The sequence below is a fragment of the Parasteatoda tepidariorum genome, chromosome 6 (assembly GCF_043381705.1).
Source record: "Parasteatoda tepidariorum isolate YZ-2023 chromosome 6, CAS_Ptep_4.0, whole genome shotgun sequence".
In the NCBI taxonomy this organism is placed as follows: Eukaryota; Metazoa; Arthropoda; class Arachnida; order Araneae; family Theridiidae; genus Parasteatoda; species Parasteatoda tepidariorum.
The window spans coordinates 802,482-819,401 of NC_092209.1; the positions used below are offsets into that span (position 1 = coordinate 802,482).

The 16,920-nt window shown below is 31.6% G+C and overlaps 2 protein-coding genes across 11 annotated transcripts in view; one reads left to right on the top strand and one right to left on the bottom strand.

Annotated features, from left to right (window-relative positions):
* Positions 1-6,306, bottom strand: part of LOC107437029 (PAN2-PAN3 deadenylation complex catalytic subunit PAN2) — a 106,065-nt gene extending 99,759 nt beyond the window's left edge. For 3 of the 9 annotated variants that reach the window (XR_011636882.1, XM_043042772.2, XM_043042778.2), the window contains exons 1-2: positions 5,982-6,306; positions 3,701-3,914 (exon numbers count right to left, since the gene is read on the bottom strand). Coding sequence is in view for 7 of the 9 variants with exons in the window: in XM_043042772.2 (XP_042898706.1) it covers positions 3,701-3,913 (213 nt within the window). In the remaining 2 variants the exon portion in view is untranslated. Of the gene's footprint in view, positions 1-3,700; positions 3,915-5,931 lie in introns of all 9 variants that reach the window. The other 6 variants (XM_043042777.2, XM_071181565.1, XM_043042773.2 and 3 more) reach the window with 6 other exon arrangements.
* An 8,507-nt stretch (positions 6,307-14,813) lies between these two features.
* Positions 14,814-16,920, top strand: part of LOC107437039 (fibroblast growth factor receptor 1-A) — a 58,581-nt gene continuing 56,474 nt past the window's right edge. The window contains exon 1 of one of the 2 annotated variants that reach the window (XM_016048906.4): positions 14,814-15,160. In XM_016048906.4, coding sequence (XP_015904392.2) covers positions 15,146-15,160 — 15 coding nt within the window. In that variant the 5' untranslated portion in view covers positions 14,814-15,145. The remainder of the gene's footprint in view (positions 15,161-16,920) is intronic. The other variant, XM_043042780.2, reaches the window with a different exon arrangement.

Here is a 16,920-nt window from a genome sequence, read left to right on the forward strand (position 1 = left end):
GTGACAGGAGAAAGATTGATTTTTCGGTGGTGAAATAGCTTAACAATATTTTTAGTTATGGATAAGGCAAAAAGTTTTATTTACATGCTTTAAAAATGGTGAAAAGTTGAATTTTTTTAGCTTGCAATTTATTTAGAAAAAGTAGTGTCCGGTTTGTAGAGATAAAAAACTAGGTTTCAGGATCGAACTGACTGTCCGCGTCCGGTTGCGGAAGTGTCCGCTTTGGGGAGAATGTCCGTAATGGTTTATTCATAGAAGATTCCCGGGGAATTAAAAATATGTCCGTATTGAGAGGCGTCCGTTTTGCAGGAGTGTCCATAACAGGAGGTTTCACTGTATATATATATTCAATCTTCAGACTGCTATTATACAGGCCAAATCCACCGCGCCATGTCCGGACAAGATTTCAACTTGCCTTCTAAGGGGACTCGATGAGCAGTCCTTGAACACTCTGCTTTCTTTAATGAATAACTCCTGAACGTCAGGAACACTTACCGTGGAGTTGAAACCTTAAATTGTGCTTCCAATTGCTAGGGGAGGCCACATCACCTCCTACTGACCTATATCTCTCATAAGCATTCTGTGCAAAACAATGGAGCGCATCATTCTAAAACATCTTGAAAGGCAAATATCTCTTCACCCATACCTCCATGGATTGCCTCCTCAACATAGATGTGACCGCTTTCTCTCAATGCTAGACCACCACACTCGATTTGGCAAGGCAAATCACCTTTTTAGGATAGGCATCTTCTTAGATAGGCATCTTCTTAGATATCGCCCAAGCCTATGACCACGCTTGGTCAGATAGATTAGCATACAAACTTCTACAACACAACATTTCGGGTTCTGTGACTTAGTTACAGATAGATCCTTCAGAGTGCGTTGGGGGCATACGGGCTCAAGGACATTCAGTGCCAGCAGGGGTGTTCCACAGGGATCAGTGCTGTCACCTCTCTTTTTCATCATCTACAAGAACGATATTCTTCCAAACGGTGTCATCTGTTTTGGGTATGCAGGCGACATTTTCTTCCTTATTTACTCCCATTGCCTACAATCTGTACCTTAGTTAACTCTACTATGTATCCAGAAATGGCTAAAGGAATGGCAACTAAAGACAGACATAAACAAATGTCGAGCAATCGACTTCTCCCACCGTCAGATTGAATCTCTCCCCAAATTCTCCTTTAAGGAGAAACAATTGCATGGACATCCCATATCTGTATTTTAGGTATCCATTTTTCATCTAATCTCAGCTATTGCCATCATTCCCAACAAAAACGAGCATCTACTCTGAAAAAGCTCAATATACTGAAAAGTATTGCTCACGCTCCTACAACACATAATCTCCACTTTGGTTGCCACCTTCATTCCCTTGCTAGCAACAGTGAGCGCAAGATCTTAGATGCGGTGTACCATGCAGCACTATGTATTGCTACAGGCCTTCTGAAGTGGACTCCATTCAGGGGCCCCAATCAGGGGGGAAGGTGGGCGCACGATGCGCCCACTTAAAGCTTGTGGGGAATTTTTACACTAAATAAAATGAATAGTTTGGGGGGAATTTAGACGAGAGAACTTTTTTTTTTAGTACATAAATAAAAGAAGCAACGTTGCACTATTTCGAACAAGCTAACATGGAAGGGGGAAGTTAGCAATTTTTTTTGGGGGGANGGGAATTTTTACACTAAATAAAATGAATAGTTTGGGGGGAATTTAGACGAGAGAACTTTTTTTTAGTACATAAATAAAAGAAGCAACGTAGCACTATTTCGAACAAGCTAACATGGAAGGGGGAAGTTAGCAATTTTTTTTGGGGGGAGGATAAATGCATCCAAGAGCTGCGGGGGGATGGGGGCCACTGACTCCATTACCCTTTCTATACCAGGAGACGGAGTCTGGGTCTTCAAGAATGCCACAATATGCTCTTAATGCGATTTTATGTCCGACAAGTCAATTACCAATCATTAAGGGCAATAACATACCGTAACCTACACATCCCGAATACCTCGAGAAAATCGGCTCTTCCCCTCCTAGCAGCAAACTGGCTAAATCAACATCAATCACATGATAAATATGCCCCATCAAACTCCTGCGTTGCCTTCAAAAGTCTGTATACATCTGTCAAACCTCCCTTTCCAAGATAGAAAGCTACCACCAATCTTAATTCCCACAGTATTCTGGGATGTTGTCTGCAATCACTGACCTTACCACACTTTATTCTACATAGATATGCTTCCCAGATGTCAGGCAAGACAGGGGCGGCAATTTACAATTCCCGGTCCGGTTCAGCACTGTCTGGATATGTCCCTTCTATTTGCTCAATATTTAAAGCGGAGGGTATCCCCATAATACTGGCAGTTCGAAGAAATCATTCAAACATCCAACATGCTGTCATTTTGTCCGACTCGCTCTTAGTTCTGACAGCCCTCGGGTCTGCCTCTGCTTCATCACAAGGGATCATCTACCACATTCTATCTGCTTTGGAAACACTCTCAACATCCAACCAATCAGTAGAACTAGTGTGGGTTCCCGGTCATTCCGGGATTCTTGGTAACAAAACTGAAATTGCAGACCAGATATCCGAAGTGGCTATAGCCAAACCTAAAATCTATAACAAATTTACTCCAGAAGACACATACTGCACTATTAAACAACAGTATCTACAGACTATACCAACAGCCCTTGAGAACAGTAAATACTATGCAGAGTTTTCGCATATGACCCATATAATTAAAGAACACAAACTTTCCTTCTCCTGCAGACATCAGGGCGTAACAGTTTCTCGAATTTGAAACAGAGCATACCCAACAAAAGCTAAGCTATCCCGTTTATGCCTTGCTCCAGATAACAAATGTAGATGCAGTGCACCTGCCAATAATCATGTGTCCACTTTTGGATCAACAGCGCTCCATACTCCCAAGACAACTAAGCACCGCAGCTCTGTCCTTCTCTTCACTGATGGATACTTCAGACAGTCACAGACTACAATAATTTCTGCAATTCCTTATATCTATTCATCTTCTGTAAACTTCGTCCCATCTCTTACTCTAGAATAAGTGAGCTATAAGTGAAATGCTGCTGAAAGCTCCATCAGTCATCATACAATACAGAACCTCTTATCCGGAATTCAGAAAACCGGAACGAAATTCGATAAGTTTTCCCACCATTTTTTTAAAAAAATGTTTTTCTCCTCATAAGATTTTAGGATTTTTCTTTCTTTTTTAAAAGATGTATACCTTACCATCATTTTAGAAATAATCATTAGTATATTACTTTATAATTTTTTCTTCTTTTTAAGACTATTTCTAAATAAGTTCGTTTTTTTTAGTTGGGTTTGACAATAAAAAAACGGCTTTTTGAAGCGATTCAAAAAACCGGAAAAATCAGTTATCCGGAATAGCGATGGTCCCGTTTGTTACGGATAATCGGTTCCTTACTGTATATATATATACAGACACACATTCAGCAGTACCTCCTTCAAAATTTTTCGATGGATGAAGGGAGACCTTATTTAGAAATATCGCATTTATCGTAAAGGAATTTGTCCTGATGAAGACCTTTAGGTTTTCCCATCAAAAGATTTTCTATTTTATTTTACATTCACCCTCTTCCTTGCATTTTTGTATATATATGTTAAAAACATAAAGAAACAAGGGAAATATATATATATTCAAACAGACAATGAAGACTAAAATCAAAATACCCCTTGATTCCCCATCCACAGTAACTCTTCGAAGTTATCGAATGAAAGAGTTGACACTCCAAAATGAGTCCCTCCATCCACCAAAATACTTTGTAAGAGGGTGTACTCCTGGCCAAGGGTCTTCATTCCATCACCACAATAGCCATGGAGTCCATTGGAATATTCAAGCTGGCCTCCATCGAGGGCGGAAAAATCTTGCATGTGGTAAGACATCCTGAAAAATCACAAAACACAATGTAAAATCATGACTACAAAAACATATAATATTGGTCTAAATCAACAAGAGTATGTTCCCAGTAATATTGTAACTGTTCATTGAAGTACTTATTTTGCGAATTTTTGAAAGAAATGAGTCAAAGGTGAAATTTAACTATCTGAATCATTCAGATTCAATGAATTGATTTTCTTTTTAGAAATGTGCATCTGTGTAAGAATTATCCATAGAATCATTACCCATTTTTAAACTTGTATTTAGCGATTTCTGTACAATTCTCTATGGAATATGCTTAACGAAATCATAAAACAGAACCATTTAAGACCTTAACTTTGCATCAAGATCCTCATAATAAAATGGGATGCGAATTTACGAAAAAACGAAATATTAAATTTTTTATGATTAATCACCATGTCAGGGTTTCACAAACTTTAATTTATTACTTCTTTTTTTTCTCTTTTCTTGTTACTGCCATCTACCACCTTCACATTTTATGTGCATTGACAAACAGTTAAACTTGACAGAGATTAATTGGTAATGCTTGCTGCTTTGGACACAACTTAGTAGGGGAAGAACTGTATTGTACAATTCCCTACAATTACATGACTGTAGAGGATATTTTCATGTCCAATCTAAATGAAATAACCAAGGGCAAATGCCCAGTTAATATATATATGTGTGTAATACAAAAATTATAAATACTTTTGTATTAATACTAACATTAAAACTCTCTCGTTTTCATAAAATGTCGTTGTTAAAGAATAGGCGTAGAGATATTCTATTTTGGGAATTCAAGGCTGAAAACATACCATTGAATTATAATTAGATTTATCTTTCAAAGGAGGAGTTACTTTTAGAATCTTTCCCTCTTTCACTTCTATATTAGGAAGCATTAAATGATTTTCCTAAATGCGTAAGGTTACAAGACTGAGCCTTTTTACTCATTTTCTATTAGTATATAATGCGGGACTTATTGTTTTCGCATGTCTTTTGCCGTATAATGTACACTAACTAAGCTTCGTCAGATTTGTCTGTATCTGTGTCATTCCCCCTCCATCTGGGAGAGTGGGTGCGACTTCTGCTTCTACCATCGAACAATTCAATAAAAAGCTTGTAAAGAATTATGGCCTTCTGAATTCTCCTAATTTGACTAAGAACAATCCAAAAATAACGGGGTTGTAACCCTGTTATTACATATATATATATATATATAATCTACATACATATCTATATATAAATAGAAACATTTATAAATAGAAACGTATATTTAAGTGTAATGTATATATGCAAAATCTCTTATCTGGACATCTGTTTACCGGAAGAGTCTATTTTTTAGGCACATTTTGACAATCAAAACTCTTTTCATATTTCAAAATATATATATATTTTACGCTTGCAATATGCTAAAAAAAAGTATGAAGGAATGAGAATCTTCCAAATTTTGTTTGATTTTTTTTACTGATTTCTACAATTATATGATAAAAAAATTTGGCTATCACAGAAATGAAATCCTGAGTTTTGCAATAACTAACAAATGTTCTATTGTTAATAATCAATCTACTAATAAATTTTTATATTGGTAATGCGATAAGCCCTTTATCTTTAAACAGAAAGTTTTGTTACAATCTAACTTTATTTAATTATCATTGCTATCGTTTTACGGGAAGATTTCCATGTCCTGATCTGTGGCAGAATTATTGCCAAGTCTTGGCAACTTCCGGGCAGAGGCCCGCGAGAAACTATTTAAAAAAACATCACAGAAAGGGACCAACTCGAAAGATATAACTTGTAACCATCCCCCACCCCCCGGGAAAACATCCACAAGTTTTTTTTTTTTTTTTAAATTTGCAAATTTAAAACCCATTTGGCGCCTTGGCGATTGTAGTTGGCGCGACAGATCACGATATCGAACTTTTTACAAAAGATTTTAAAAATTTCATGTCCATATTTCATTTTTTTAAGCATTAGTAGAAAGGTTTAAAAAAAATTTAATTAATATTATTATATTGAATATCACCTAGAATATGAAGCAAATGCTTTGAAATTTATGAAAAATGAAACATTTACACTCAAAAATGACAATTATCACGAATGTCTCTCCTGCAATTTGCTATTCTGCTGCGTATTTTTCATATTAAGAATTACTAAAAAATATCCATCTTTTGCTTTTTCTTCAAAATTTAATATTACTAGAAACAAAAAAAAGAAAATTCTAAAATTACTTCTTTATTTAGTAAAAATATAAAATTACTACTTAGTTTAGCAAAATTAGAGGAATACGAAACGCTTTTTAATTTTAAACTTAACAGCAAACAAACAGAAAAAGTTTCGCGGCTGTCTACTGTTGTTTACAATTAATTATAATTTTTCTTTCCATGGATGTCTAACGATTAAAATTTTAAATATTTTTTTATCGATAAAAACTCAGATGAAGTATTGGTGGTTGACCATGTAAAGCTAAGCACAGATGGCGCTAACATTCGAAACTCATCGTAAAACTTCTGGGTTACTATTTTCAATTTATTTTTCCGCCTAAGCTTGGAAAAGCGCATCGTTCAATATTATTCTACTTGTAGTGTTCGCAATGGATGGTGTTTTCAATTGAAATGTAAACAATAACAATCTCGAGCTCGGCACCTACTCTAGTTCCGGTTAAAAAGTTTGCAGCTGCTTACTACATGTTATTCTGATAGACGTTGTTTTCAAACAGATAATTTTGTTTTCTATAAAAGAAATAAATTATATAATTTCTGAGCTCAAATCTGCCGTATTTCGTAAGATATTAATGCTATTATGTAATTCTAGGTAGTTTGGAGTGAGAATTTGTTTTAGTTATTTTGTTATTTATTATTGAAAAAAGGTGACATGGTTGCTAGATTTTGAATAACTCGCTTTTTTGGAAGTCTTGATTTGGCCTCTTTCCATTTATTTATTACTGTTTGTTCGTGTTGCAAGCTGTGCAGCATCTTACGATAGTATTAACGCTTTTAGTATTGTAAACACAAGTATTGTTAGCATTGTAAACATAAGTAATAAGTAATCAAATACATTGTTTCCAAGAACTCAAAACACAATGATGCCAAATGGCTGAAACAATGGCCAAATGGCTGAAGCAGTAACCTGGAAATTTAGGTAGTCCCGAGCTTTCAGCGTTCCCTAGTGTAGAAAACACCATCCATAACACGCGTTCCTCCAATGTAACTTTCAACGAAATAAATAACAATTGAATTCGGAACATCCAGCAAGCATCCCCAAATGAGGGCTAACACTCTACTAAGTGTGGCTAACCTTACTCTTTATTTATGTCGAGATATTCATTTTCTTAAAGTTCTTTTAGGGTAACGATCTTTTGGAATTTAAAAATTTCAGAAAGCTCTTATGAAGGGTAAAATTTCACGAAAATTTGAAGAAAAATCTCAACAATAAAACCTCCTAGAATACTAGGCCTGTTCACACATCGCCTCGTAATCATAACATAAGCGGAAATATGCACAAGAAAATTTTTAAATTTCTTCCAATTTTAGGAAGCTTGTTAGTGTTTACATTTAATCAACTTTCCTTTCGGTTACTTTAATCTATTAATTTATACTGTTTGGAGGGACCGGTTTCATCGCTAAGACCCACCTAGTCTATGCGATATGGATGGTTGACTGTGTAAAGCTAAGCACATACCAGAAAGCGTGTAACCTTACAGCAACCTTGGAATGGAATTGTTTTATTATTGTCACGAAAATGTTTGTACTAAAAACATTTTATCAACATTTAAAACATTTTATCTTTCATCCTAAAGGGACAAAAAAATATTTTTTAAAGCTTTTCTGAAAAATATTGTCTCTTATAGGTTAAAAAAAGCGAGTGGTTAACCTTCGTTATCATAGTTTTCGTGATAAGGTAAGCAGAAATACTAGGCTAAAAGCGTTTTCCAAGGAAACGAAATAATGCAAATACAAACGTTTTTCGCCAAAATATTAATAAACAATAAAAAATTTCATGCAAAAACCTGATTCAAGAGAAAACAAATAAACGAACAAAATACCTAGTTTTTTATTGTTTTCTATGGTCCTACTATGCAAAACTACTATACAAAAACATTTTTTTAAGGTTTTCACGCAATCACCGATTGGATTCAAAAAGTTAGGAATATATATCGTATCGATGAGCTTTATTTTATACTGGATACAGATTAAAATGAGTGTTTATGAAAATGAGAGCAGATGAGAAAATGTTTTTAGGAAAAAGGACATAGCATTTGATCTCTTATGAAAATAGTTCTTTATCTAAGGAATAAATATATAAATACGAATAAATTCGTAATGTGATATCGTCCAATTTCCTAAATCACCTAGTACATTTTTTAATTTATTTTTTAAGACTTTGTATATCAACTATTGCTTTTCAAGATTGTTATGGACAGAGGCGTATCTAGAGAAAATGGCGCCTATTGCTATCCTCCCTATCGGCGCTCTTCTTAAAATATTTTTATTATTCTCTATTGTTTAACACATATCTATTATATCTATACACACCAGCATATATATATATATGTATGTGTGTGTGTAATACAGTACTGAAGCGCGTTTGATTTGTTAGTTACCAAGGATTTGCTCGAAAATGGATATGCGCAAAGTGATATTATACTGGATAAGTTCATAATTAATAAAGTTGATATTCAATTATACAATTTTAATGATTTTAGAAAAATCACATTTATTTAAGAGGGGAAAAAAAGAGAGAAAGAAACATGAATCGCCATTTTGCGCATATTTTTAGCCACGGAATTGCCCGAAATGCATTTGCACATGGTAGAAATTATATAAATTATCCAAGAAGTTTTTAATAAACTTATTTATAATAACATACAATTAAATCAATGATTTCACATAGAATTTTATTACTTCAGTTGAGTATCCATTGTTTTTTATCAAATTTTTAAAGAGTTTGCCTATTTTTTTTTTGAGGGGGGAGGATAAATAAACATTACTTTATGTTCTATTTAATTCTATTCATTTAATTAAAAATGGTATTTAAGTAGATTAGAATTCTAAACATTAAAAGCATTTTAGAAACATTAGAATTCTAAAGTAATTAGTTTATTTATATTAAAATTAAAATCACTTCTCTGATCGTTTAAAAAATCAACAAAGCAGATATTTTCTTCTTTTATAATACCCTAATCTAAAAAATTATAATTAATATTATCATCTTGATTACAATACAAGATTAATTCCTCCGGGTAAATGTTAATTTTGAAAAAAATTGTGTAACCTTGAAAATTAAAGATAGTTAAATCATCAATAAATCTAAACTAAAAACTAAACTTAGTGGCGCGACAGCCCATAGAGGAACAAAGCCTACTGTGCCCATCTCAGTTAACTTGACCTTGGGCTATGGGGTGCAGGAGCAGATGTTCTGGTTAGGTGGTCAGTCGAACGCAAAACCCCCAGTGTTTAGTTCCCAAGCATGCTTGGTACTCATTTATCGACCCACTGAAGGGATGAAAGGCTGAGCAATAAATTTAAAAACATGTTTAATATTAAGAGCATGATTTTTTTCTTCACAATAGTGCCAAAATAAGTTAGCTAAGAGATATGAAAAATTAGATCCTTGTGGTAGTCCATCAATTTAAATAAAAATTCTATTCATTGTAAAGGTAGTTATTAAAAAGACAAAAATTAATTAGAATTTTCCAATGATCAAAATCACAATGAAAGATATTTTTAAAATCATAGTAATAATTCAAAAAGACATCTTTTGGTTTATAAAGGAGAAAAGATCCTGAAAATCAAAAGTCGCAATGGATTTTATTATCTTTAATATATTCTAAACTCGGATGATTATTAGTGATAATTCAAGAAATACCTTCTTTAATAATGCTGATAATAATTAATATTAAAGTAGTAAGAGAAAATGGAAACCACTATGTACATATTTTTGAGTCATTGTGCTTGAAATTTTTAAAGGAAAATAAAGGCACTAAAAGTATAGACATTTTAGTTTCGTTTCGCTTTTTTATTCTTTTTTAGGATAATAAAACTTTTTTTAAAATCATATTGTAGACTTGGGACTATTCCAAAGAATTAAATATTTAATTAAAAGTTTGCGTATTTAAATTAAAAATTTTTCGCTTTAATTTTTGTTTGTTCATTTTATACACATAAGTCCGAAGGTGGTTGGAACCTATCAAGTAAATTAGAAAAAGAATTACCTTTGATAATCCTATTATTAGTAGTTCTGATAATCATGTACCATTAAAAGTTTAATGGTTCGATAGAGAAAAGTTAAATCTTTTATTTTAAATTACGAAATATTACGATAAAATTGTAAATTACTTTATTTTTCTTTAAATCCATAGAAATAAGCTAAAAAATTAGTGCATACAATAATTTGAGCAATAAAATCGAATATAAAAACGTACTTCCCCTTAGTAAACATGTCATTCATTTTTCATCGAATTTAAGTTTTTGATCTTCAAAATTTTCCCTAGAAGCTTAGATTAGAAAAACAGGTCGAAACTCTGTGCATCGTAATGACACTCTCCTCCCCCCTAATAAATTTCCTTTAAATTTTAGCTAAATGGAATATTATTTTTATGTAAAGAAACAAAAATGTAACCGTAGTACAATAATAACTGAAAACACATTTAGAAAATCTGCACTAATACTAAAATGTTAAAAACACATATTAGTAATTTCTTTTGGTCATATTCGTCACACAATTTTCACATATTTCACAAAATAAATAAAAAAAATGAAATAGAGGATAGAAACTTAATTTCTAAGAAGAAATGTTCTGAATTAATATAATAAATACAAACTGTTTTACAATAATCTATGATAAAAAAAAAATTGCTAAAAGAATTACCTAAAAAAATTTTTATTTTGAGCGAGCATAAAATGTTTTTTAAAGGAAGGTAATGTAATATTATTATTAAATATTTTGAATAGTTCTGAGAAGTTTCTATAATTACGGTTTATTAAAAACAAAGTAGGCTGTTATGTGACCAAATTACTACGTTAAACCTTAGTTAATAAAAATGTCGTTTCTTAAATTTTACACTCAAGCGGCAATTAGGTGAAAATATAAAAAAAAGATAGAGACGAAATGCATGTTTACAGAAAAAATTATTTAAAATTCATATGATCTAATTTAATCCAAACACATAGATCGACAAATACATAATTATTAATAAAGTAAATTTTGCCTTAGCTGTTATTCGTTTAAAAATTTAATGATGCACACACATTTTTCTAAAATTTAAATATTGTCTGGGGTGATAAGTAAGTTTAAAATTTTAAGCGGTTAAAAATTTACCCAATCGAGAACCTTTACATTAAAATGCAACTTCAGTTTACAAGCAACAAATAATTAATATTTAAAATAAAGGATTTAACCATCGATATTTTTTAGACAAAGCCATTATCCGAATAAATCTTTCCAAAATTAATTGAATTTAATTAGTTTTAAGATGTTCTTTTTTAAAAAAAGCGAAATATAAATCTTTTGAATATTTTGAGGAGAGAGGGCTTTTTGAATTTTTATAAAAATGCATATGTTTCATAAATAAACAAGCTCGAATTTTTCGATAAGATGTTTATTATTATTTTTTACTTATTTTCTTAAAATAAAGGGAATCAATTAATGAAAAAAAAAAGATTGTTGATATTGTGCTGCTTTAATAGATAGTTATAAAATACATATTATAGCCTCAATGATATTTTGTTTCCATTTTATTTTAATTATAATGGACAAATATATAAATAAAGGACACTTTATATGAACCTTTATATTATTTATTTAAAACACTTTATATTATTTATTTAAAAACAGTTTTTTCAAGTATAATTTATGACTACCAAAATAGGTCTATAGCAGGTAAAAGATTAAACAATTTTGTGTCTGAGATGCTTTGAAATTAAAAAAAAAAACAAAGTAAGGTCTTGATAAATTACACATATCTTTTTTTTTCTCAATTTGTAAACAAAAGAATTATTTAAACTTGAGCTTAAGTTATTAATTTAAAATTAAAATTGTGTGTGAATAATATTTCTGTGACTTAAGAGCAAAAAAAAAAAAAAAATCTGTTTGAACAATTAACGATACGATCCTTAATCTATTCATTCAATAAATAAATTAATCAATTAAAAATAAAACTTTTATGAGTGTTTAAACCTAAAATCTATCTTTTAATGAATGAAAAGAAATCTATTTCTCCATAGTTGGCACGCTTAACTGAGCCAATGCTACGTAATTTACACAAAAATATTTACTTATTGCAATAATTTTTCAGGAAACTTGAAAAATTATGTTTCCAACATTTCAAATTTTAACATTCGTTTTTTCTTCCCATTAAGACATTGTTTTTAATAATAATACAATAACGAGCATTTAATTACACGAAGTTCACTTTTTGTTACCAAAATATCATTGTGCATATTAAATGACTTTGTTTTATAAAAATAATTATATACAAAAACAAAATATTATAATGTAGTAAACGCCCCTCTCAATCTACATATACAGAGATGCAAACTTGCTCTGCTCCGTATAGAAAAATATTTTTTATTGAGTGCAAAAGTTACATTTATTGTATGATTCTTTGTTTATTTAATGTAAAACCATTTTCCCTTTCTACGTATAAATAATAAATAATTGAAAAAAATCATGTGAAACATAATTTTGTTCCAGGTGAGAATTATAAATTTTACCAGAATTATCTTAAATTCTGCATGGTTTCGTTTTTAACTACCACTGAATAAAATATTTTAAAGAAAGTGGAGCAGTTGGCATTGCTAGAAAGTATATCGATCGCTACAAAATATAACGTGAAATAATAAAGTGAGCATGATTTCAATAAATAAGAAATGATTACTTACAATTTAATCCTTGATTTTAAGAAAATCCTAATACTTCGTTTAAATTACACTTATGGCTGTCTTTTTTTCTTCATAAAAAAAGAATAGATGGGGTTTATTCATTGTTGAGTATTACCATTGGTTTAAGCAAGGCAGAGGCACCTCCTGTTTTTAGTATTTAAATGTTTTGTGACAGTGATTCCCACCATGTGTGGCAAAACCTCCCTTTTTGAAAGGATTTACGCTAATTTACAGCAAGGGTTCTATTTGTATATTCAACAAATTCGAAAGCCGCTTTTCAAAGTGATTTTCACCCCTGATAAAATTTAAGATCTACAAGCATTTAAGGGTATGATAATTGGGCTAAACTAGACAGGGACACTCCATGGTTTTCACATTTCTTTGCCCTCTGTCACCACCAAAGGACTCTTCTCTGCCTGCAGATGTTCTATTCATCTCCGGATAATTGCCCTTTAACATCCAGGTAATGCGATATGAAGAGATATTTATCTTGTCTTTTTGCTTATGGTACTGGAAAAATAAAGATTTATCTGAGGATCGGATCATTGGAAGTTTTTATTCTGCATTCTGGAGAGTTTTCTAAATGATTCTTTTCAATGTTTTATTTATTTTTTTAAAATTTTTATTATTGTTTTTAAAATTTGCATTTGTATGTATGTGAAATTTATTTTTTTAAAACAAACAAAATATTAAAATATTTTGAAAAAAAGAAAGAAACGTTGGTGTTGGTTGATTTTGCGCCTTTTTCAAATAATGCGCCCATGGCTCTCGCCCATAGCTCTCGCCTGCCATACCCTAGATACGCCACTAGGAGTGGGGGAAGGAGGGGAGGGCCCATAAACGGCTGTGCCTAGGGCCTACCGAAGGTATAATCCGACTCTGCGGGTACTATTTCCGACTGATTTTTATTCCTAAGCAGGAAAAAACGAAGCACCCAATATTATTATACTTTTTTGTATTTTCAATATAATGCCCTCTTTCAATGTAACTTTCAACGAACACACTGTCTCAAATGTCAGACTCTTAATAACCCTATACTTTGGTGATTAATTTAAGAGGATGATCGCCAAGAGAATTCTATCGCCAAGAGTTTAATTGACGAAATTTCGAGAGAAAATGGCGAAAAAGTTAGTGATGATACGAAATCTGAAAGAAATTTTCTTGAATACTTCCTTGAATATCTACTAGATCAAGAATATCTACGATATATTTGAAGATAAGTTATTAAAGTTTTGAAAATGTTAAAAATAAATTTTTTTTATCAAAATTTTAAATGTTAAAAATATATTTTTTTTTATCAAAACCTTAATGTATCCAAAAAATATCTTTCTTTGATTTAATATTTTCCATCAAATTATTATCTGCATTAAAATAACGTTTATTAATTCAGATTCCTAAAGTACAGGCATTTATTTTCAATTTTTTATAAATTAATGCTGTTGTAAAGATTTAAACAGAAAACATTAGAAATGCGAAAACAACAAAACAAATATTAAATAAGCACAGAACCAATGTTGCTGTTGTAGTTCATTTACGTCGTACTTGAGCTGCACAATAGGCTATTGGCGACGGTCTGGGAAACATCCCTGAGGATGATCCGAAGACATGACATCACAATTTTGATCCTCTGCAGAGGGGATGGCACCCCCGTTTCGGTAGCCCGACGACCTGCCCGTGAAGTCGAGCACTTTACGGTAGAACAGTTTAGCGACGACCCATACCGCACACACTCGGTCACTACGCAGACTGATCCAAGTGGTCACCCACCCGCTAACTGACTGCAGCCAGTGATGCTTGACTTCTGTGATCTGCTGGGATCCGTGTCTTAACGATCAGTGCATTGCGGGACCAAAATCAATGTGTAAAACCTTCATTAAATTTTTCCAAGAATTTAGAGAATTCTGGCATTGCCGAACTACATTCTCTCGTTTTTAAGGTTGCCTACCACTAAGAATAATGCTTCGTAACGGAAGTTGAGATTACCTAGCAGATTCGTTTTCTTTTATTTTCATGTTTTTCATGCAGAATTCAACTGCAGTGGCGGCCATATCTTGGCGTGAGAATAGTTTTGGTAATCCCCTATTTAAAATGTCGCAAAATATTTGTGGGGTTAACATGATAGAATTGCGGCGGTTGCTAAGATACTTCTTATATATATATAAAAAAAAGCGATAAATAAACGAGATCTGGATCTGCACAAAAACAACAGCAAAATGGCGCTCTCTTTGAAGGACGAGTTTCATAAAATAAACATTTTTGGACGTACGCTAAAGTACTGTCTGATTAATGAAGTTTCAGCAGGTTTTCTAGACTGTGTTAGACATCTATTACTTTTAGAAGTAGGGCTTGAGAAGTAAAATGAAATTTTATATGGTAAGATGTTTACTTATAGTATATCTGCTTATATAGTATTTCTTGGTATTAAAACGTTTTCGTTCCTTATTACTTCTCTTGATGGTCACTTGTTGTTAAAAAAATGGTGAATACAATTTTTGTCCGACCGAAATAAACGAAGGTGTTTACTTATTAAAGATTTTTCTATGTACGTGATGTTTATAAAGAAAAAATTTAACTGTTTTAAAAACAAATATTTTATAAACCTTGTATTATAACCCCTGTGGCAGAATTTTTTTCGGGCTTTCTGCGACATGCCTCTCTAATGCCTCTAAAGTATCTTTCTGCTAGATACTTTAAAAAATAACAAATGTACATATTACTAATTTAAAGTAACAGAAATGTCAACTTCAGAAACCTTGTATCTTGGCCATCAATGATCATGTCATGACTTGTATATATCTTGAAATATATGTATGGTATTTTTTTAGCATTAAATTTTTTTGCTGAAATCCTTAAAAAAGTTTTAGCATATATTGCTGAGTACCTGGTAAAAACGAAAGAACGCAATAACTGATATAAACTTTTTTCTGCATTACGATGATGAAAATTCATTTTTTTAAAATTTAATTTTTGTGTTGCATATTTGTTTAATCATCTCATAGGTATTAGTCATTTTTTTTAGCATGGAAATAAGGAAAATATTAACTTTATTTTACTTATCTTTTTGAAGTAATATGTTTTACTGTGTAAAAAGAACAATACATTATGTGCAATCAAATTATTTTACTCAATTTTGCTGATTATAATAAATGTTTGTGAATTATATCCTTTGAGTTGATAAATTAATATACAGTGGTACCTCGAGATACGAGTGCCCTAACATACGAGCTATTGAGCAAGAGAAGTTTTGTTTTGAGATAAGAGTGACATTTGAGATACAAGGAATGGCCATGCAAGCCCTTCTCGTCCTCGACAATGCTCCTGGGTAATTCCACAGTAACTCATGCTACAGATTTTTAGAAATCTAGCTTTCAAATACGATGCAATAATAAATATTGCACTTATTTTCTTTCAACAAAATTTAGGTTGATGACAATTTTTCTGTTTTTTTTAATGATACCATTAAAAATCCTAAGAATCTCTAACTTTTTGAAATTTTAATTAAAATAGCTTGGTAACTCATGCTACCAAAAAAGACACTCAGTTACGAGAAAAAAAGTTAAACCTGTATTTCTGCTAAAATTCTACATGTTAAGTACTTTAAGTCTTATGAGTGGATTGTATGTATCACTCTTATCACAAAATAGCATCTAGTTTTATTTTTAATAGTTTAAAAAAACTAAATATTTGANTATTAAATTTTTCAATTAAAGTTTTCAAAGGATTTGGTTTTTACTAGTTGATTTATTTGATTATTATATAATTAATTAAAATTTATGAAACTTGAAACAGATTATAGAATTCTAAACAAAGTAGGTAAAACTATAAAATTTCTAATGCCATTAACAAGAACAGAAAGGTCCAGACTGAAAAGACAGAAATCGAAAGCAGAAGCAGAGAAATATGAAATTATAAAAGCAGAAGAAAGCAAGAAAAAGAAGGAATACAGACATTTTAAGGTTCTTACAGAAGAACAGAAAGAGCACATAAGAGCAAAAAATAAAGAAGCACAGAGGAAATGTAGAAAGAAAAAAGCAGAAGCTGAAAAATCAGGCGTGAATATATCAGGCTACACTAGCAGACAATCTTTAGGAAAAGCGGTAAAGAAAATTAGAAACTTGATGTTTTAACAAATG